This window comes from Dermacentor variabilis, chromosome 11, assembly GCF_050947875.1.
Source record: "Dermacentor variabilis isolate Ectoservices chromosome 11, ASM5094787v1, whole genome shotgun sequence".
NCBI lineage: Eukaryota > Metazoa > Arthropoda > Arachnida > Ixodida > Ixodidae > Dermacentor > Dermacentor variabilis.
Window position 1 is genome coordinate 63,144,630 of NC_134578.1, and position 24,118 is coordinate 63,168,747.

A 24,118-nucleotide genomic window follows, 5' to 3' on the forward strand; every position below is an offset into this window, starting at 1 on the left:
TCGCAGATGTTGGTAGAATGTGTGGCTATCTCATGTACTTCAACAATCTGAAAAAAAGTGGCCGCCAAACTTAGTTGCTTTATCAAGAATGTCGGGCGATAAATGCGAAGTTCTCGAGATTGTGCGCTTGCAGAGTTTGAAAGACATTCTGTGACCTGTGTAGTGGCACAGGAAACATTCGACCCAAAGTCGAATTGGCACCTATGTCGAAAACCTTGCACGTAAACACGCATTTGCTCAATCGTGCTTTGGAGAAATTGTATATGTTTTTGTTTGCAACTATGATTGCAATTTCTCCTAAAAAAGTGCAGCACGGTCATCACGGATAAAAATCAAATTCGGTAATTTGTAATCTTTAAAGAATAGAGTCTAGTGTAAAAATCTGTAATGATGTTTCCAAAGCATTTAAATTTCCCTGAAATGTAACTTCAGCAGTTAAAGAGATTAAAAGATGTGCGTAATAAAGCAATAAAACTTACAGAAATATTACTTCTGGTAGCAAGAAGGAAAATTTACGCTAACTAGTGGGGCTCTCATCTACAGCAAAAAACTTGTGTTGATCTACAAACTGCGGCCACCTGAGAGGAAGTGAAAAAAAGTATTCCTATGGCTTACGGTGACGTCTAAAAGGCCGACATCTATCAAGTGCACGATAAATTTAGTGATTCAAAGAACTTTTCATTTTATACGGCGTATGTGCCCGTATCATGCACCGACACGCAAAGGCTACTCAGAAGAAAAGCTCATAAAATGCTTAAGGCGCTCATCCACAAAGGCCTTCTCTTTAGTGTTCTGGGAAGGGTTCGCATCAAACTGATTTTTTGTATATTGAGGATAGAATATGCAAACATACTTTTGTATTTAAAAGAGTGACGTACATGAGAAACGCTTGCAAGGGGACTACTGAAATTTATAAACACATACCAGATTTCGAGATGCACTATAGGGAATAGAATGGTAGCTGGCGAACCAAATTTAGTGAAATAAAGCGACCACGGAAAAGCATCACCAGAAGACATAACCATTAGATAATGACACGAACGGGAGAAATTTCTCCCGAATTGTTTATCTTTGCCTCCCATGTTTGGAAACCCTATCGTTACAATGCGATCTTTAAAAGTGTGCCTCTATCTTACGTCTATCTGCTCACTTGTGTCTTCGTCCATCAGTGCTAAGGTAAGTTTGCCTAAATGTTTCCGATTGTTTAATGAAACGTGGAAATTAGTCCATGAAGCAATATTGGCCCATGTGAACTGCCTTCTTAGACAAGAGTGTGTCCTTGATTCTCCCCCGATTTTGTGCTGCCTTGTTGTCGTTCCTCATGACAGCGTTTTCATTTTATTAGATACCTATATCCAACGCAGTCACAAGGAGTGGTCTTGCTTTAAATATAATGTTCAGTTCACTACCTGCTCTTATTAGGAGCACCAAGCTACACTTTATTTTGCCTGTTGCTGAAAAGCACTGCATTTTTTGTGTGTTATGAACGGCTTAGAACAGGTTGTGGCGATTCAACCCCACCTAATAATATATAATAATATTTGGGGTTTTACGTGCCCAAACCACTTTCTGATTATGAGGCACGCCGTAGTGGAGGACTCCGGAAATTTTGACCACCTGGGGTTCTTTAACGTGCACCTAAATCTAAGCACATTCGCATTTCGCCCCCATCGAAATGCGGCCGCCGTGGCCGGGATTCGATCCCGCGACCTCGTGCTCAGCAGCCCAACACCATAGCCACTGAGCAACCACGGCGGGTAACCCCACCTACGCTGAAATGAGTATTTCGCAGTGAAATATAGCTAGTGAAAAAAAAATCATCAATGGATGCTTTACCTTTTGTGCGAAATATTCCCATACATTAGGCTTTAACTTCATAATTATTTGTTTCCGCTAATTTATTATTGTTGCATTCGAATTTATACCGAAACCTAATTAATCATTAGCTTTTGCTTAAGCCCATATATTCCCTTTGGTGCGGTAGCAATTTGTGCATCGAAAAGAAGGATTCTGATGCACAGCTGCGTTTCATCTCATACATGTTGCGAATGCGTAATATATATCCCATTTACTGCTGCAATCATGTTTTTTTGTACGAAAGCAGAGCCGTTCAACATAGCAACGTTCAGTGCTCTTCGCTGCCCATAAGAGATGGAGTAATATGGGGTGTGTGAAAGCAGAACTCCCTGTACACCCTTCAGCACATGTCTTACTTTTCAGCCCCTTGCCTAACTCCTTGCAATGTTCTTTTTAAATATTGTGCGAAATAATAAAATAGAAGTTTCTCATCCCGTAAAGGGCGAATTCGATATACATCCACATGTATGAAAAAGCCTTTTTCAATTGAGAACAGTGGTATATTATGAATTTTTCATCGCCTGTTGTATCCTATTGAAGCAGTAATCATTCATCTCAACGAAGAGAAATGCAATTTATATGGAGTATATATATCGCTGTCTGTAATTATACAAACAAAATTAAAGCACAAAAATATCTTGCACTTAAGACTAGCACGGATGTACTATATGGCAGCAGTTTTGTGGGTGACGACGACCACGAAAAATTTTGTCTTTTATAAATATGAGGACATTTATTTTCATTATTAGAAAACAATACACCACATTTTAAATTTACCAGTATTCCTTGGTAGAGGTAAGGTATCGAAAGAAAAATGCTACAGTTCTTCGAGTGGCACCATGTTCTACAAATGTAAAATTTGAACTTAGCTGAAAAGCTCAGAAAAGATACTATAGGTAATGTTCTTTGCGCCGAATCACACTGCTTAAGACTGGATCCTTACTGACCTTTTTGAAGCTAGCCCGTGGCACTGCTATGTTTGATCACGTGGTGACGTGTCCACTGCTTGCCTGAACTGCTTCCATTGCCTCCTCGTTTAGAATAGATGTGTATGACGCCGATGCGGCTTAGCAAACCACTGTTTCGGGAGATATCGTAGACTGTTACTGGTCGGACGACACGACTCTGGCCACAGCTCCAGAGAAGATGCAAAAGCGCTTTCGGAGCTCATTTAACTTTCGTCGAAAGGGCGCCTGCAGAGTATATTATGCTTGTTCTAAAAGCGGGGCTAAATATGTATTCCAAATTTTCATCTCCTGAGCTGAATGAGGATTAGTGGGTTTTGCTCTTTCCGTAGTTGGCGAATGTTGTGAAGTAGCGGCTTGTCACGTTTCGGAGTTAGTAAGTTTCCCTGGTGCGTTTTTTATGCGTAATAGTTTGCGGGTGTGCTCAGTTTCGATAGATTTGTTCTTGCTGCGCACAAGGCTCGAAACGTAGCTGTTTTGTACATTTTAATGCCTTGTAGCAAAGTTGTATTATAGCAACTAACTGGGTTACTCTTGTGGACCATCGTGAGGGGGAAACAATCAGCTTCGAATATTTGTGCACTATCGGTATAGGGCTCCGTAAGCAGGCCTTTGGTGTGTTGAGACACCGCGTACCCGACCACACGAGGATTGGACCATCCCGTGTGTAACCGTGTGCGGCTTAGCCGTTCCCGCAGAAAAGCGGATCCTAGGGGTTGAGGCAGTGCGTATATAGTGCGCATACATTCCAGTAAGGGCTCATTGACTTATTCTTGACACGTTGGTGATAGAATTGGCGCATGCTTACGTGCCAGTTGGGGTCGATGGGCGTAGATACTGTGTGCGAAACTTACTCTGATGGGAGGCGGTGCTACTCCCTTTGTCATTGTTTCATGAGCGGTACTAACTTTTGCCGATGTTCGGGGGCTGCCCTTTCTTTGAAGGTTAGCTATACAACGCCTGCGGATGAGCAAATTTCTGTAAAGTCGAGAAAAGTAGTACATATCCAAGTGCCTGTAACACGTACAGACAGTTGCAGCAAGCGGTCCGCGAAGTTGGTACCACAGATTCATTCCATTGCTTATATGCCGGTACTATTGTTGCAGCCAAGTAGTGTAAATATCTGATAGCCGCACCATTCAATCCATTATCATTGGTGAACAGTGCGTTAGTGAAAACTCATTGCATTAGACAGCTGATCACACCGAAGCAAGGTGGAATCGCTAAAGACTTCGTGCTCGTACGCTGTCGCTGAGGTAGAGTGCTGCGCACCGCCTAAACCACCATCTCGTTTCGCTAAAATCTCTCAGCGAAAAGAGTGGATATACGGTGGCCCACTACACGCTTTACGCGAAGTAGGTGACATGCACTATATTGAACATGTGTTTCACGTGCAGCGTACAGATGACCAGGATGTTTACCTAGAACGTACAATGCCGAAAAATTTATAGGCATGGTCGCACCATGCCTGAGAAATGGCGACAATTTTGCACAATGCTCTACAAAGCCAAGCATGATTCACTCGACATTAATGTCTATTGAATTTGAGGCTGCTAAATTTTGCTATCTCCATCGATATTTGTACATTACCACAGATGGTGATACAAAAAACTAATTCTGAATTTTATGTGTCTTAACTGCAACATGATAATGTGGGAAAGCATGGTCGGCGGCTGCGAAATAACTTTGCCGACTTTGCATTCGTTCACGTGCACCCATTAGAACGCACACGGGACTTTTTTTGCATTCAGTCAACATCGTACAGTTGCCACCGGGTACGTGATTCGATTATGTTCTTCCAGCGCAACGCCAAATTTACTACGCCACACCGGCGGCCAGATGAGAAAGGTAGTCACAGCACAATGGAAGCACGCCTACCCGTACTGCATGAACGTTTATTTGCCTATGCAAAAATTGACAGAAATTTTCATAGCTCAAACAAATCTAAATCACTAAATCACCATCATTTCTTTTATGAAATGCCTAATTGCAACTTCATGACCCAAAATTGCCCACCCAATGCAGCTTAAAATTAAAGGTATATTTTGACCATGCCATATTACATTTGAATTGCATGGAAACATTCGAAGAAAAGTAGAATTATAAAATGACTTTAGCACATAGCTGTAAGAAATCGACTATATTTCTTACAGCATCAGCTAGCAAAAGATTTTACAAAACTTTATGTAGTTATTCCTGCTTAATTTACAGCTTTAACATGAATGCCGAATCGCTTAGTGACCTTGATTTAGATTTTTAACCTTGACCTTTGCTTTCTATTATCTCTAGGAGTGTGACGTTATTTGAAACAATACATTGTTCCTCTTCTTCCGAAAGCTTTCTGTTGTGGCTGTTATTGGCTCATAGAACACATACCATAGAACTTCATGGTATCTTTATTCTTAACACTGCTGGTACTTTTTCTCACCTAATCTACGGCAGTATTGGTGCAAAGAAAAGGTATGCCCTGTATAAATGTAGTATTTTACTCCCACTTTTGTTTTTTCGGCAGCAAAGAAATGTTTACGGTCACTGACAAACAGATCATAATTGCATGTTTTGTCGTATGTGATACAGCCTTTATTATTTGCTTGAGACATCAAGACTGATAAATTTCTTGTTCAAAACATCAAAGAACGCTGATAACCGCAAGTAAACACTCCGATTTATTTGCGTACGGAATACAAGTACAATATTTATGAGAATAACCGGCTTATTTACGGACTTTTTCCACGCTGCCTGATTGAGCAGCTAGCATAAATTTCAAGTGCAGGACTAAAGCTGCAAAGTAGTCTACTGCTAGAGCGTACATAGATTTTTGATGAATACGTAGAATGTCCTTTCTTTTCGATTGTGTTACACTACAAAGAGTCCTACGCGTATCAGAATTGATACACCTAACGGTTGCAACATGTTAGTTTTGGGCTACAGCTCGGTATTTTAAATACTAAATACTTTACGTAAATACTCTCTAACATGGCGACAAGCCTTTGCAAGAATACTGTGCTGCGCAACGGTGTGGGACACGATTTCACAGAAGGCTGTTTCTGCCAATAGCTAAGTAGAACGAATACTTTGTTTGAATACAAGGTAGCCAGCACATCAAATTTATCTTGTTTGTAATCGTTAGGTGAATTGAGAGAGGGTACGCTTGTTCAAGATTCGTGAATGCATACAATAGATAAACGATAGACATGGTGTCTGCATCATCGATTAGTATTTCCGAGCCGTTCTCTTATATCATTGTGTGAAACCCCATCTTAGATTGATAGATATTTTAATTACTATTAATTTGATTGCTTTTAAAGATCAACTCATATGGTGTTCCCATTTATCGTGCGCTCTTTCTTCTGTAGAGCTGTCGCAATTTTTCTTCTTTTTTTGCGCTCTTTCTTCTGTAGAGCTGTTGCAATTTGTCTTGTTTCTTCTTTCTCCTCTTTTAGTCTCCTTTCCCCTCTCCCAATGGAGGGTTTAATTACTATTTATTTGATTGCCTTTAAAGATCAGCTCATATGGTGCTCCTGGTTATTGTGTGCTTTTTGTTCTATAGGGCTGTTGGAATGTTCCTTCTTTTTTCCTTCTCCTCTTTCACTCCTCTTCCCCCTTTTCCAGTGCAGCATAGCCTACTGTGCTCAGCCTGGTGAACCTCCCTGTCTTTCCTTTATGACTTCTCTCTCTCTCTCTCTAAACAGCCGTATAAGCATAAAAGTGTATGCGGTGTAATTTCGTGTAATGCTACCCTAGCCACCCTTCTGCTACTACTAGCCACCCTTCCTTTAATGGTCCATCAAGACAAAAGATTTGAGAGTTTCAACGTAAGAAAAATATAGGATAGAAAGTCCCCTCTATGGTATTTGCGTACAGTACGTAGAATTCTTTTTAATCTCTACTTATGAAGCATTAATGAACCCTTGAAGCCAACACTGTCCTTTTTTGAGCGATAAGCAACTGTAAAGAATACCATGTACATTATGAGGATCTCCCCAGTAAACGTGTTGTTACTACCAACCTTGTGTTTGGTAAACCAAAGAAATGTTGCTGTAGTAAACTTTCCTTGCATATTATGGACGCTGCCACTCCCATGTTCGTTCCAACGCGTCCTCTTTAGAAGCATTGTCGCCGTTGTTCCAGATGCAGTTCTCTCGTTGCTTGCGTTATCGGCGTGTTCCTTTTCCGCGCAGCCTCTCGCGTGCGCTCGAACTGCGCTTCAGTAAAGGGGAGTCGACAGGTGCCGAGCGTCTCCACGCCCTCGCCGCGAGGGATTCATATTGGCTCTGTGTCGCAAAAGAAATCCGATGTCGGAGTCGCGCGTCGCTTAGCGAAATATGATACTGAACCTGGAACAAGCAGGCCCTCCGCACGGCGCAGGGGCGTTACTCAAGTAATTGAATTCCTCAAAGAAAAATACGTCATAAAAATCGTAAAGTACGACCTAAACCCAAGAAGCAGTCATGGTAACGTAGTACTTTAATTTGAATATGCCGGAAAACGTAATTCTGCTTCGCGGAGATTCAAGCACAAACCCCTTTTCCGAGAGGCGCGGCCCGCTCGTTTCCTTGCGACAGCGCCATTGCGCTCGGCTGCGCGCATTCGCAGGAAGGCTGCGCTTGCCAGGAAGCGTGACAATCCGTCAGGGATCTTTGAAATCTATCGCGTTCCACTCGTAAAGGCGAAGCTTAACCGCCCTCCAATTTTAAGCGCCTTGTCCATGCACGCAATGGTTTAAATATCGGGCTTCGGTGCTCGACGTCGCGGGTTCGAATCACGTCGTCTGACAGTTTTAATAGAGTTTGAATATTCATTCACCGAAATTACTTTCTTTAAAATTATGAGCTTACAAAGTCACGAAGCGATTTGAAGCCAGATGACCGAAGTTTAGGCAAATGTATATGTTAAGCGTCACTGCAAGGCAAGCTGGCTGAAGAACTATTGCGTCGGAGGTTCAGGCGCCGACAAGTAGTTGGCGGCATGCATACAGAAGTTTGTGAATTCACAGAAATTCATCCACTTAAGAATAAATGGCCATGAGGGTTTCTGGGAACACGAAATGAAAGGTAAGCGGAACGGAACAGATAAACACCGGGCATGAAGCCAAGGATTGCTGCGCCTTAAAATATCTGCAATTAAAGAAAGCATAATCTGTTGTTCTGTGTAACCTCTGAAATGCCTGCTCTCGTGTTATTTCTAGGCGTTGGAAAGCGCTGTTATCACTCCTGTTTTCACAAAACTGACTAATAATTCACTTTTGATTATCTTTGTGCACTTATTTGCAGGGAGAAAGCCGAATCAACAGTAAACGTGCGTAAAGGTTAAACATCTATATTTCAGAAGAAACTGCTGATGCCGGATGTCCCCAAGGTCGAACAAAATTTATAAATATTTTTTTCTGCAGAATGTGGTATATCTGAGCCTGTCGGGAAGATTATCAATGGCAGTGTAATATCGAAACCTCAAGTTCCTTGGCTGGTAAATATGTATTTCGCTCATGCGTCTTTTGTTGAAGCTTGTTTATAGTGTATAACTTCTGGAACTTGATATGGTGTATTCATTTAGGATAGGTAATGCCAACAAATAAAAAAAACATTTTTATGGCGTTGTCCAAAAGATAAGCCACCAATTAGTTCTCTTTAAATGTTTACAACGTGGTCCGCATGAATCTTCTGACAAAATTACCATACTAGTCCGTATTCCTCTAGTTATCGTTTTTGTCAATGAAAATACAATACTTACACGTGAAACTAAACAGGGGAAGACAGCACTAGACAAAACAAATGAAAATTGCTGATAATAGTGGCCTACCTTATCTGAGTCCGAGAAATGTCAAATTTAGATCATAGTCATGGAAAATATTTAGGTAGGCAGCACTCAAGGAGTGATTCCTAGAGCTTCACAGATTCGTAGGGTTAGTCATTAGACACTCCTTCAGTCATAAATGCCAAATTTATATATTTGATTTAAAAAAGCTTTTTTCTGCCTTCTGAGTTATCTCGACTTTCCTAACATATTTCGTATTTAACAGCTGACGGCTAAAATATTATCTCCAGATTGCAGCAATGGAAAATCAAGACCCAATATGAATATTTCGACCCCATAAGTCGGAAGATACGCATATAGACTAGAACCGAAAGCCTTGTGCCGTCAATGACATCAAACAACTTTATCCAATTATAGACGTGAAACATACGTTTGGTTACCATAGCTATTAACTGGTAAACCTCGACACTTTATTCAGCCGGGGCACACACTCAAGTGCACGACGGAGGCCATGATGATAATTATATACGTACGAAGAAGATGGAAGGTAAATATAATGCTCACAGTGCTGCTCCTGTACACGGAAGCGGCTAACCGGGCCGTTGGTTATGCCGGCGAATGGCGTATGAAATGCTATAAGCGCAATAAGCGCACAATCTCTGTAGAACGGGAGCGGCCGCGCGTGACGACGGAAGTGATTCCGAGGAAACAACAGTTCTGGTTCGTTTATCTTTTGAGCATTTGGGGATTTTCACGATGTGATACTAAGAGTTCCTTTCATTGGCAAGTTATAAGCTTTGTTAATTAACGTTCTCGCTTCAGAAGCCCTGACATTCCAAAGGTGCGTTCAGAGTTAAGCTTTACTTTCGCCAAGTGATCGTTATCGAGTAGTTCGGCTTTCTTTTTTTGTTTGTGAGTTGAAATGTCAAGGTCAATTTTGTGAAACGCCTTTAGTAACGCGCGTGTGTATTAACGTTTTTCAGAAGTGTTTCCGAATTTTTCTTCTCAGCGTACGCTCATTGATTTTCAATAAGTGCATCATTCCCACTGAGAAGCATTAGTTTGATTCCATTAGTGCGTGTCTTATGAGGATGGAAGGAATCAGAAAGCAACTGAGTCGCAGGTGTGAGTTGATAGCGACAGTGTTCTGAGTTTTGTATTAAGCGTGGGGGCAGTTGGTTAATAGCGAGCGCGTTTTTTTAATCATGCAACTTTAATCTTGTTATTAGTTTAAGGTGTGTCCTGTATGGACAAAGGGAAGAAACGTGAGTAAGCATTAGGAAACGTCAGTGTGAGACGAAAGTATGCGTTGTGAGCAGTGACGAGAAAATTGGCGCGATTTTCAGTACGTATCGACAGAGTTGACGCGGCTTTTCAGTGCTACTAGTGGATGTAATGAGTAGTCCACTGTGAAAGAGTATGAAGAGGCTGTTCATAAAGTAAGGCTGCCTAAGGTGTTTTGAAGCATTGGTTATATGGAGCCATTTGTTTGCGTAAACCGACGTATTGCCTTCCTTCCTCTGAATAACAAGGTATTTAGTTTTATCATCGGCTCGAAGTCATCCTCGTAGCTTCAAAACTGTGCTTTTGTATGGTTATAATTATTGTTTTTTTAAATTGTTTAGTTTTCTCAGAATTCTTTTGCAACGGCAATATCATTGTGGTCTTGTCGGCATTTGAGAAGATATGGAAAGCTATTTAGAAACGTGGTTGAATTTTCATTATCAACATCTATGGGCACTTTGCTGAGCTAAACTGTGACAGGCGAAAGCCTATCTATGACTGCCTCTGTTGCTGTTGTCTCAACTGATCTGCGAACGGACGCCGCCGTTGCCACAAGCATTGGATGCAATCACAGACATATGGCTGCAAGGTTTGTTGCCGATGTGCGCGCACCCCCACGCACATGTCCGCGCTCTCTCACGCGCCCACTCGCAGAGTGCCACTGGAATGGCGCCTCCTCTCCTTGCTCGCCTCGCCGGTTATCACCGCTTTCCTGCGTCCACCATGCACTGCGCCCGGACACTCATGAGCCACTAAAAGCTTACGCCTTAAAATTGGGGAAAAAAAAAGAAAAGCCTGACGAGTCAAGGGCCAAGAGCCTGCGCTTGCACGCGGAGCAGCGGTGTGTTATGTTGTTTGCTTTGTTTGACGCACGTTCTCCGGGGCACGCAATCTAAAATTTCGCCACATGAAGCTCGTCCCCATTGCACTACAAGTGTCAACAGTGTTCTTTATGGCCACGGAAATGAGTTCACCGGCCATTCCGAAATTCCGGGCTGGGTAGGAGCTGTTAGGTATGGACCATTAATTAGCGTTGGTCATGTTCTGGAAGCATAACCACTCACCGTCGCCTTTAAATTATGCTGCGCCTGTGCGCGTTGACTATGCTACCGCACGTGCCAGACAGGCTGGCTACCTCGCCCTCGTGTGTCGCGCGTGGTGCTTCTGTCTCTCCCCTCCCCTTTGGGACACTTCCTGAAAATCTCCCTGGAGGCTAGCACGGTTCGAAGTAGTTGACCTTAGTCCCTAAAAAAGCTGTTCTGCAGCACTGGAAGGTCGTTCAAGGACGAGCAGGCGAGAAGGCAAGGCCGGGCGAATGCAGCCATAGGAGGAAACAGCCAAGGAAGTGTCCCCATAGGCCGAACATGAGGCCACTTGCACGGGCTCTGCACTCTAAAAAAATTCACGCACATTTAAGCGTGCGTTTGCAGTTTCTTACACGCTTAATCTATGCATGATATTTCTTCACGCTTACCGATCACGCCTACTAGGAGTGATCAGCCACCCCGCTTCACGCTTAGAATGCGTCATAGGGACCCTTGTTCGCACGGTTATTATTGCGTGACCGTTACCCAGTTAGAGAAGGCGCCCGAGGGGAAGGGAGATAGGGTGAGGGGAATTTCCATCCCCCCTCACCTCTTCTGTGCATGTGCGAAAAGCAACGAACAAGCACCGGCTCTTGCCGGTTTGGCTCGCTTCTCGAAATAAGCGAGCTTTGCTCATCAAGCTCTTTGAAGTCCTGCTGTTTAACATCACCTTCGCCGGTGCAGACTGCGACTGACCAAACACTATGGCAGTGGCAGCAGGCAGGCTGAGTAGCCGCTGAATATGTTGCAGAGAGATTTAGAAAGAGGCTCCCACCCGTGACATGGAAAATAATCCACTAAGAAGGGGGATTAAGCTCCGGCGCACTTCAACGACGCTAAGGCGCGTAAAACGTAACCAAGACCCTCGGTATCTGCTTGCACATGAGGACGTGTGCCCTCTCAACAGCACTCTGCGGCGCCACGCTTTCCAAGGTATGCAGCCATGTTCAGGATAAGGATGTCAGGACAGGATTTCTCCTATTAAAATCTTCATTTTATTGCAATCTTCTTTTGTATGTTGTCCTAAAATACCTTGTCAAATTAGTTTTCGCTATGAAGTAGGAATATTCTAAGCAGCGAGACAACTATGACACATATTTCTTCCTGAGGTAAACTTTTTATTAAAAGTGTTCATTCCCAGAAAATGTTGATGTTTAAAAACAAAACCTGGAGTATTTTCACATCGCTAAGAATGCCTATGTCCTTATATAAGCTAGATTTAAATGCGCAACGCATTGAAAAAAAATTTAATCTTGTTTACACCCATGAGATTTCTGTGTTTGTATTGGATTCATAATTCCTTGGATAAAAATTAACCCAAGGCTGCCGGATATGTTATATATTTCATATAATAAAGGCATACGCACATCACTAGTGCATTATCTAAGGATGTGTCATCACTGATCTCTACGCTTTCCTGCTCACAACCGCAGACGATGAGCCTTGTTTTCCCGCAGACAATAGAATGTGCAAAAAGGCGATTTAGCGATATCTGAAAAAAAATTTAAGGGTCTTTGTAAACCGAGTAGAATGCTTTAGAGGTGAAAACAGGTTCTTTTTAGACTAAAAATAGTAACTAAATATAGCTTGCGTTTTCACTCCTTTAACACTGATGGCAGGTTCTTCTGACATTGCTGCCTCTGAACGGTCTTCAAATGCTGCAGTTTAAAATTTTTAGAAGCAGGCGATATGAAAAGAGGGTGAACTCACCGCAGCATTCAGAGCCTGCTTTGGAAGCCAGAATCGCAAGCTCGTATCTCAAGTGACGTGGGACGAATCAGAAAATTTTGTAGTTTTTGATGCGATCACGAGGAACGTTTTTAAATTTTAGTTCATTTTCATCAATCCTACTTCCAAACTTTTGTTCGCTTTCAAATGCGACCTGAAAAACAAAGGAACGTTGCGCAAAACTTTAGCGGATAGCATAGATAGATAGCAACAACATAAATAGATTTGCCTTATGATCGCCATCATAAGGAGGCAATCATAAGGCGAATTTGAGCCGTCGCCGTAGGCAATGACGTCGCGGCGCTGTGGCGTGCGAAATTCAAGGGTGATAACATCCTGGCCCCGCATGCAGTAGGTGCGAGAAAAAGTGCGTCGGGTTAAACCGAGACGAATGGTGGTTCTACCTCGCGCGCGCAAGGAAGGTGGGCGGAGAGGAGGCATGCCATGTTTGATCGTGCACAAGGAGGCGGGTAGAGATGTGCGCGTTCTAGCAGAATGACAAGCAGGGGGAAACTAGTACGATTCTACTACTCTACGCCTGCCGCAGCTGCGAATGGTAGCACTGAGCACGGCCTCACGTGACCCATTTTGGAGGTAATCTACGCTGGGGGCATAGGTTGGCTAAACATGAGACAGCTGATTGCGTCGTGTGCTCTCTGTTTTTGCGCGGCTTATTCGAGCTGAAGGGAAAGGAAGCACGGAGGGAAATTCGCTAGCCGCTGCTTCCGCTCCATTAAGTCAGCGTTCTGACAGCGAGTGTCGGCAGTCATCGAGTGGGAGGTCTTCCTGCTTTCCTGCGCGCGCGTAACCCACGATTGGTAATTTAGCTAATTAGTAAGTGAATGGTTAAAGTAGTTCCTACGACCAATAAAACTAGTGACCTAACTTCGTATTGCTGTTTAATAATTTGATATCGCAATGAATGACTGCTTTCGGGCGAAAATCCGGCTTTTTTGAATCCTTTGTGCTCAGTATAGTTGCACTAGATAAAGATAAACGCATCGATAGCGTGCACAGAAATGTTATATCCGTAGTGGCTGAAAATAAAATTATCTTCAGGTGGAAAAGTACGCCCCAGTAAAGAACTTAATGTAATTAAGTTTTACTGTCTTCATAGTTTTCCGTACACTTGTTCCGTAATATTCTTTATTAGAGCGTATATTTATTTCCGAGAAACTGCGAGTTGGGTTCAGAATTTCACGCGAGCCGCTCCTTTACGGATAGGGTACAACCCACGTATTCAGAAACAACTTATCTTGAAGCTCATATTTGAGTTGAACTAATTGATGCATGTTATGAATACGACGCACATTACATCCTTCAACGCATTCACGGCAGACGTCATTCATATCAAATCAAGCATGTGCTTGACGTTGCGATGTATTTCTGAATACGGCGGTAAATGTCGCCGTAGATATCTGATTTCTAGTCCGGTTGGAAAGTGGGCACTACGCGTGCGTAGCGCAAATTATTATCTTTAATCAAACTTAGTTCGCTGTGCCTATGACAGTATCTGTTCGTAAACGTTTCCTTCTTAGTGGTCGGCTCATTTAAATGTCATTTTTATTCGAAAACAAACGAAAGCTGTTTCTCATCTCCTTATTTTAGGCTCCTTGTTATTGTAGCAATAGCAGCTACGAGGGTTGTCCATAAATTAAGGTTCTCAAGGAGCTGCAGTCGCGAGGAACGCGGTTACGAGGGATCCGGCGACACTGGCGTGTAGCTTCATTTCCCCTCTCCCAGTCCCCGCCCCGGCGTGCTGTCTGCGACGCTGAGTCATGGTTTGGCATCCCGTAGAGATGAAGCTCGCGCTCGACTCTCCCGCCTTGTGCGAATTACGCAGTGCTATTCGTTTTTGTGGGGCAAAAAGCACTGCGCCAGAGGCAATTTATGCCCAACTATGTGAAGTATGCGGTGAAAAGTGTATGACGTACAACACGCGCGCAAGTGGTGCAGAGAATTCAAAGACGGACGTACAGACGTCCAGGAAGAACCGCGTTCTGGACGGCCAGCATTGTTGCTTCCACTTGCGAAAGTGGAAGCAACAATGCTGACAGGTCCAAGTGGGACGGTAGGAAGCTCTGCGAGATGATCCCTGATGTGAGCAAGACCTGCATTGACAAAATTTTCAACGACCATTCAGGGTATGCCGAAGTTTGTGCAAGGTTGGTTCCGAGAATGCTTGCGAAAGACCACAAATGGCAACGTGTTCAAGCGGACCACGAATTTCTTCAGGCGTACGAAACTCATGGCGAGGAATTCTCGTACTCTACTGTCATTTGGCACGAGACCTGAGTCCACTACATGACACCGGAAAAGAAACAACAATCCCGTCACTGGAAACATCCAGAGTCGCCGAAGCCGCGGACGTTCAAACAAACGCTGTCTGCCGGCAAAGTGATGGCGAGAATCTTTTGGTACAGGAAGGAGCTATTGTTGCGTGAATTCATGGCGGCCAGTACAACAATCAATGCGGACCCCTACTGTGAGACGTTGCAGGACGTTCGCCGTTCTACTCGAAACAAGAGGGCTTGCTCACGAAGGGAGTGCGTTTCCATCGGGACAACGCTCGTCCGCATATCGCCCGTGTAACAAACGCTCTCATCAACAAATCTGGATGAGATACTTTCACACACCCGCCTTACAGCCCACAAATGAACCCAAGTGACTACCACTTCTTCCCTGAATTGAAAAAACAGCTGGGAGGGGGAGGCGCAATTAGGAACTGGAGAGATGCAAAAATGAGAACATTTAAGCTACCTTCATGGCCCGGTGGGACAGTTCTACGATTCAGGCATAAAGACGACGTTACACCACATTCAAAAATGCATTGATCTCAACGGCGACTTTGTCGAAAAATAGGGAAAGTCTAAGCTTCAGAAAGATGTAATTGTCGATGCCAATGAGCACGTTTACATTGCGAAAAATAATTGGGAACCTTATTTTACGGACAGCCATCGTATATGGACAGTCCAGGAGCATTCGCACTGTGGTCGTCAGCGTCGCCTTGATGCTCCGTATAAAGTCCAAATGCTATAGCACCATCGCGCCGCACGGTATGCAGTATGTGCGAGTGAAAGAGGGTTAGAGTGAGTTGGCGATGGTGGCTCCATCTCGCTCGCACAAGGGAGGAAAGCAAGGAGGTAGCGCACCGTCTTCCATCGCGCGCAACGTTCCAGTGAAGGCCTTCTACTCCTGCGACAGCTGCGTATGGCGTGGCCAGGTGGGCCGTATCTATGAAGGGATCTGCGATGGGAACAGAGTACGCCTAGTGCTTATAGCTTCGTGTGCAGTTTTCGCTGCTTAGTTCGCGTTGAAGCGAGATGAATTACGAAGTTCAGTTCGCTCGCTGCTGCGCGCGCGTTTCCTCACTCGAGAATATTTATATAGAGTGTGCGCGGTCACTCAGTGAGATGTGTTCATGCCTGCTATGGTACACGTGACACCGTGCTTGTTAGTTTAGTCGGCGAATGTTTGCAAGTGTGTACGGCCGATAAAACTACTAATACTACATCGTGTAGCTGTCTAATAATTTGTTGTCTCAATCGAATATTCGCCTTTCGACCGTTCCTGCAACATTTATTAAATCCTATTTTTATTCACTCTTATATTTATTGACCCCTTTTTGAGACATTAAGCGTGTTGTACGTTCCTTAATCTTATTCACAGTATTGCACTGTTTGTAATAATACACCGTGGTACCCAGAAGCCCGCCGAACTGCCATACTGAAGAGCTTATTACCGTTTCGCGTTACCCTTCAAATAGGGTGCGACAAAAAACTGCTATTTTTATTAAGGGTACTTCGTTTTTGCAGGTTACCGTCGTTGTCTACAAAAGAAATGGATGGGAAGAAATTTGTGGTGGTAGTATCATAACGCGAAATATCATTCTCACAGCCGCTCATTGTATTCCAGACCCAGATAATTTGTAAGTATTTGTACACGTAATTCATGGAATATTTCTTAACATTTGTGTTTTGCTGTTTTCAAGTTTCGATGCTTACAGCTGCAACTACCAGTGTACCTTATTGACTTTACCAAACGCACGTCTACCCCAGCGTGCGGAAATTCTGCTATGCGAACGGCCAAAATATTATCTGGGAACGGCACAATACCTACAGAATGCACTCTATGTATATAGTGGTCGTTCACTGTGAATACTCGCAATATTAGCCGTAGTATGCGCAAAATACGAACCCAACCTTTATATTGTGCGGATATTCCGGCGCAAGCAAAATAACCTGATCATGGTGTCACTGATGCTCAAATGTCTACTGACCCTGTGGATAATCCCGGCTTTTCATTGCTATTGGTCCAACTGTCGCGAAATTTAAACATTGGTCCTTTCCCGGAAAAGATCGCGACCTCCCAGGCAGTGTATCTATTGCAACTCATTCTACGCAGCCGTTACATTGTCGCAAAGAGGGTGCCTTTGGGGTTGTTTCCAGAGCCATCAGAGGAAATTATGTTGTTGCGGGAACACAAAAATCATGTTTGAAAAGCTCGCATATTCAACGCTTCACCTTTTGTCTTTTCTTCCAAGCGAACTCAATGTAGCCAGAATTCATGTGCACTACAACACCACAAGATTTCTACAAGGCCCATTTATTCAGGTGAAGTATGGTGTTTTTCACAAACAACACCACTTCAATGGAAGATGGCAATATGACATTGGACTAATAAAAGTAAGTGTTATAATGTGCTATTTTTCTTGCACTTGGTAAGAACAGGGAAATTCCTTTTTTCGAAGTAATTCCTTTTTCGACGCGGTTCGGTGTAAACAATCCAACGCATTTTTTTCCGCCAAAGCTGTCATTCGATTAACATTATTATTTGTCTAAGTGGCTTATACATATAAACTGTTTCTGAGACAACACTGAATTTTGAAAATTTGCCTGTTACAGATTGAACAATGGTAATTTTGTCTTGAAAAGGCGGAGACTGTGTACACCAATAATAGAAATATCTAATTTTTGTTATTTCACAAAATTTCATAATTTGGCCTTTCTCCAAATACATTATGGCCGGTAAATTTCTAAAGCATCAGTACGGCGCCCGTCTTCAGATGTCCACCGTCAAACTTGCAATAAATAGGCATTGTGGTACCGCTTACTTATCTATAGAAATATCACCCAGCGAATGGGCTCACAGACCATGCAATACAACATGCGAAAGAGTGTATTTTGATGTATGGTAGTTTTTCTGGTCGATGGAAATGCTGTTTAGAAGAAGCTCTAAAACATCACAATCGCTCTTACACGAATGGCTTGCGATGCATTCCACAGTTCCATTCTTCAGGAGAAACACCTATTTTGTAGACAAACCATCAGTTAGGGCTCTCCGTAAACTTCAATATCTTCAAGGAGAGGAAATCATAATCTTTGGAGGAGAGGTGCAGTAAACGATCAAAATAAATTTTCTCAAGAGCGGACACTCAGACATCCTAGATATTCAAGACATCGACCTCGTTTTGGTAGATAAAGAATAAGAGATTCCAGTGCCAAATTTTATGTTTCTCATTCTGTCACAAGAACAACCACCCTGAAAGCAATATTGAAGATTGTATGGTACGTCGGTCAACATGGCGCAATCAAATGTGCTTCAATGGGAAACATTTTCAAGTATTAACCTAGACGTGCGGTTAGAGAAAGAAACGTCGAAGGGCGAAGTGGCATGAACCTTCATATAGAAGATTATGTAGCGTAATAGCTCTGAGGAAGGGAGAAAATGACAATGAAGCTGGAAGAAAGGGAGACATGGTGAACGAAACATTCACAGCAAAGCTTTAACTACATTGTTTCCTTTTAATTAAGAATGGCGCAGACATTGATAGCATGAGAAACATCGTGTCGCAAAGATTAGGAATGAAAATTTGAAAACTTCCGACATCCTCCGAATTTTTCCCTAGTAGATACCGCTGAAGAATTTACCGGCTACAATTTGTAATATTTGAGGTGTGCCATTAAAAAGTGAATCAAATAAATTTTGTCAACTAGTTGAATGTGCATTTTATTTTTCCTTCAAGTAATATCATCTTCTCCTTCTTTTCATCCACTGTCATTGCCATTAATGTATCATTTCTTTTATTCAGTCAGTAAGTATAAGTAATTTTCCCTATGTTGTTCTTGGTGTCTTTGTTGGTGTCTCATGATACGGTCATCTTCGAGTTATTTAAGACGCGCACTAAATTGTGCTACCTGCGACAGACAATTCCTTTTAATTTTCTGTACTACAAACAACATCCCGGACATATTGCTGAATATCACGCTGCCTAACCATTCAACTGGCATTTCAACAACATTGTTGCCCGAAAAAAAAAACAAGTGCGAAAACAAGTCAAATCGAAATGTTAGTCTGTGTCTCTAAATTTACCTTCATTTAGTTGCCTGCGCAACAGTTGTATTCATAGAAAGGCTGGCTCTGAGCATCACCAGATGCTTTGGTGACTAAACTTGCCGGCTTTACAGTTTTTCTTATAGTACATGTGTTGGTCGTATATTTACAACAGCAAAAATACTTCATTTGATTTAGGAAGTTCTAGTTTTACATCTCCGTAAAGGTGACCTTATCAAAGTTGTTTTGCAACTATATAGCCAGTAGGCGGTGCATGGTCACGCTTAACGAAATTATTGAGTACACACTTAAGGGTTGAGGCTGACATTTCGGGCTGCGCGCCAGGACTACTACCTTCCACGGACTTTATGAATTCCCGTCAGAAATTACTTAATGATTATTGTGTACGCGCAGCAGCTAATTTAAATGGCATCTTTCACAGCATGTTCCTTGTGAAATTTTAAAAAATCCGTTTTGGGCAGCTCACGCACACACTTCCATTCGAACAGCGGTTTGCGAGTTTCCAGTAAATCTAATAATACTGTCTCTATTTAGCGGTGAAGAAAATGATATTCTGTGGCATACATATGAAGCCCACCTGCGCAGCTCAAGAATTCAACTTTTTCTCAGACACTTAAATGTTCGTTCAGGAGCCGATAATGCACTTCATCAAAACGTGCATCTCAAAACACCAAATCCGTCAGCTAACAACAAAAATGTCCCTTGATTGTCTTTCTTGAGGTATCAACTCCACCGTGGAACAATAACTTCTGTGTGTTAAGCAAACTAACGTTTCTTCGGCATCAATGAGTAGGTAATGTTTCGTATTCAATGTCATTACTGGCAACAAGAAACGGCGTGCGCCTAAGGGGTTAGGGTCCTCTACTTTGCAAAGTCTACAAAATGGAGCACAACAAAAATTTCTGAAGAAAAATCTTTCCATACTACTAATTATAATGCCACAAAATGTTGCTGGAGGTTGCCTAGCTGCAGTGGGAAGTAATCCTACAGTTTCCCTCTAGGCTGTAGTTACCGAAAAGACAATGGCTGTTTGTGGCACACAGGCATTTCTAACTTCAATTGTTCACATTGCAATTTGTTCCAGTGTTTGAGCTGTAGAAGCAACCTTTCTGGCTTCTCTACACCGTTAGTATACCTATAAAAGACGGTACACTGCCGCCTTTTACAAGCACCTACCAAACACCAGTCTTGAACAATACTTTAAATTAAATCCGCAGCTCAAGAGTGCTGTTGACCTACCGTATATGGCAGAATTTCTGGAGAAGAGTTTTTACATTTCATCTTGCATATACTTGGTAATAAAAAGAAGAAATAAATCAATAAAGATATTCTAAGCCTAATCTTAAGTATTCGGCCAGTTGTAGAGTTAACACCGTAGATTACTGGTGATAGAAATAATATGTCCTCAAGCTTCGAATGCTCTTTTGCTTACTTATTCTTTTATCGCGCATGCATCTCCCTCGACTCCACGTTTTTCATGGCAATATATATATATATATATATATATATATATATATATATATATATATACATCTGTGTGTGTGTATATATATATATACATATACATCTGTGTGTGTGTAAAAGCACCAATACCAGCTGTATCACCAGTGATCGACGAAAGTGACTGCAGTCTACGTTGTAGTGACGGTAAAGTACAAACTATGTCAAGATTACGAATCATGAAGTTAACTTTCCATTGGACGAACCTGTGGCAACAAAATCAAGTGGCACCCCAAGCCCAACAAGAGTGTTGATCACAGTCGGTGGTCGTCGAAATTTAATCTGTGGGTCAGGTTAGTCGACTTTTATGCGTGACTAGTCGAAGCCTCCACCGTAATCGCTGGTGCTCGCATATGTTCGTGAAAGTACAACACTGTTCACGTCGCACATATAATATGCTTACATGAGGTTCAGAGAGAACATACAGAAATGATAGAATCAACGATAACATTCTAGTAAGTTCAAAATCAAGCAGGCGCGCCTGAAGCTGAGTGATAGCTCAGCTCAAGCACCGCTCAAGGTAGTCGGCTGTGCCAGGGAACACAATCGCATGCCTCAACTGCCAGTCACCTGCTCTTTTGGCCTCGCGAGTGAGGGAGCAATCTTCATTAGAACCTATGACAGTTATCTCATAATACAAGTAGGTGAGAGATTACAAGCGAAAAACCCACAATAAACTGAACAAATTTTACTGAATTCCACCATGTGTAGCAAAACTCTCCTTTTCTCCTCTCCTCAGTGCAATTACGCTACATCGTCTTCTATCTGAAATTTCATGCCACTTCGCCCTTCCACCTTTCTTTCAATAACCCCTTCTGGGTTAATACTTGAAAATATTTCTCATTGAAGCACACTCAACTGAGCCACGTTCATCGACGTAGCAAACAGTCTGCAGTATTCTTTTCAGCGTCGTTGTTCTTGTGATAGAATAAGAACGATCAAATCGGGCACTGGAATCTCATTTCTTATCTAAGTAGAACAGGGTCGGTGTCTTCAATATCTACGACGTCGGAGGGTTGCCTCTTGTCAAAAATTATCATTATTTGTTTACTACACCTCTCCTACAGGGATTTTGATTTCCTCTCCTTGTTTATATTGAAGGTTACGGATTCGGAGCTGATGGTCCACCTGCAAGATGCATATATATATATATATATATATATATATATATATATATATATATATATATATATATATATATACTGAAATTAGCTGGAGCATCAACGCTTGATGGGAGATATGGACATCTATGAAAGAGCTGTTATTGGCTGGGACTGTAGTTATTCGTCAAAATAAAACGCCTTGAAAAAACCCGAGTTGTAGCGGCAGCCGCCATGTATCCAGAACCGCTCAAAGTTCCAGGCAACAGAATCGCATGCCTCAGCTGCCGGTCACCTGCTCTATCGGGCTTGTGAGTGAGGGATCAATTTGTATTAGAACTTATGACAGTTATCTCATAATACGAGTGAGTAAGAGATCACAAGGGGAAACTTACTATAAACTGAACAACGTTTACTGAATTTCACCATGTGTAGGGAAATAGGACATATACGTTGCACGTGCCTCCAGCCTGCAGAATCTAGAAAAAGTATTTTCAATATTAGAACGCTTCCTAAAGTTCGTCCTAATTTGGTCGCCTGCCGATGTGCGCGATAGCCTGTTCCTCTTTGTGCATATATTTGCTCCTTTAGCTCAATACGAGCACCCAAATGTTTACATTGGGGTGATAAGTCATAAGGAAAATCGGGTGTTGTGATTGCACATGCTAAAGGTGCTGTTACCGTTTGTGTTCGATGTTCTGGCAAAAATTAGGCACAAAAATTTTGTTTATAATATCCGTTCTGCCGATTTCTCTATCGTGCTTAGGTTCTTTTTGTGGGGGAAATGGTTAAATGTATTTGTTTACTGAGACCCTCAAAGGTAACTGGGTCAATTTAATTCTGCTTTTTGAAAGAGCCATGTTACGTGAGTGGGATTGATGCAAACGTCTAAGCACCTCATTGTGAAAATTAGAAAAAGGAAACAATAACACTGCAATCGACGGTCTTGTTAGGCTCGAAAGTGTGCCACTCAATATCACAATAACCATGTCTGTACCTGGCATGGTCCTCCGAATAACAACAGCATATCATGTACTGCAGTCATTAGCACCTTGCAAGGGACGGCGTTTACTTAAATGCGTTTATTTTATCCGTGATGTTTATCGTAAGACCCTCATGCTCACACACACTAATTCATAGGTAGGATTTTCCCCTCCTGACATTATGCTCTCATCAACAGCGTGTGGCCAGCTTTGGCACTGTTTTACGGCACTTGGGCGATTGTGCCAAGCCTCTTGGAAAATTGGCTGTTGCCTCTTGTTTGCTCTGTCTTCCGTCTCCCTCTTTGATGTCACAGGTTCCAACGCCCCAAGGTATTTATCACCATAGAAACGGTACTGCTGCCTTGTGATAGGCTTGCCCCTGTGGCGATGCACCGACACGACAACCGCATGCATAGATCTGCCTAAGCCTCGCCACCTTATCGTTTTGCCCAATGAGGCATGCCTTCCGCGTATACGAACATGGCGGCCTGTTCATCGTTTACATAAGATCTCTCTTGGCACACTCATCACCTTTCGCGGCTACCGAGTCTAGGCAAAAGGGACGTGGTATTTGCCTACTGGCACGTTGGCCTTACAATGTTAACGTAAATCAAACACCACAAAACGTCTATGTTGTTTCATCCGCCTGCTTAACTTATACAGGCGTGTCCTGCCTAAAGCCGCTGTCTATGAGGCTTTTGTTCATCATGTCTTGGATTTTCTACTAGGTAACCAAACCGTCATCTGGACGTCAGTTTTGACGCAAGCCTTCGAGGACCACACAGCCGCTTTCTGAGACGCCTCTCTCTTGGGACTCTTCTGGATTACGTCCAGCACTGCTGCCGGAGCAGCCCTCGTACAACGCCTAGAGAAAACCTACAGGCCATTCACGTTCGTCCCTAAGAAGCTTACCACCCACAAGACAATTCTTATAGCCCGAGCTCTACCGAGAAAGCTATGATGCCGGCGCAGAGCAACGGCTTATACGTATAGATTATTGCCATCAACGAAATGATTTATCACCTTCACAACATACTCGAAGTACAGCCTCACTTATGCTATACCAATTACAACCCTACCACATACGCTTTCTCTCAATGCCTCTATAGACTTTCCTTGGTCCAGCAAAACTATCTGTCGTTTATCAGCGCGTTTGCCCGAGGTTACCATAAACATCCCGACTTTCACCAGTAAGGGTAATGCAGTAGCCGGAACACTATCCATCCCATGTCTCCGAGATCAATCTTTCGCTTTCTGACTGATGACGTTCTCGCCTAGCCTAAGAGAGCCTGCGCCAAACAGCAGCAACTCCTCAAGAGTGGATGTTCGCTCAAGCTCCAGCAGCCCCCTCTTTCGGTTAAAAACAACTGTCTACTTCAACATAAACACCGGGTAACCCCAACACCTCTTGCCTTAATCACAGTGTCGTTGACTCTTCAACGAGCTGCACAACTTCCAACATTCTGGTATTCGCACATCTAAGTGTCTTGTGCCTAAACGCCTCATGC

At 42.8% G+C, this 24,118-nt stretch overlaps 1 protein-coding gene across 1 annotated transcript in view; it reads left to right on the forward strand.

Annotated features, from left to right (window-relative positions):
* The first annotated feature begins 909 nt into the window (after window positions 1-909).
* LOC142564199 (mast cell protease 4-like) overlaps window positions 910-24,118 on the forward strand; it is a 36,295-nt gene continuing 13,086 nt past the window's right edge. The window contains exons 1-5 of the mRNA XM_075675103.1: window positions 910-1,176; window positions 8,096-8,120; window positions 8,215-8,288; window positions 16,489-16,601; window positions 17,217-17,358. Coding sequence (XP_075531218.1) covers window positions 1,081-1,176; window positions 8,096-8,120; window positions 8,215-8,288; window positions 16,489-16,601; window positions 17,217-17,358 — 450 coding nt within the window. The 5' untranslated portion in view covers window positions 910-1,080. The remainder of the gene's footprint in view (window positions 1,177-8,095; window positions 8,121-8,214; window positions 8,289-16,488; window positions 16,602-17,216; window positions 17,359-24,118) is intronic.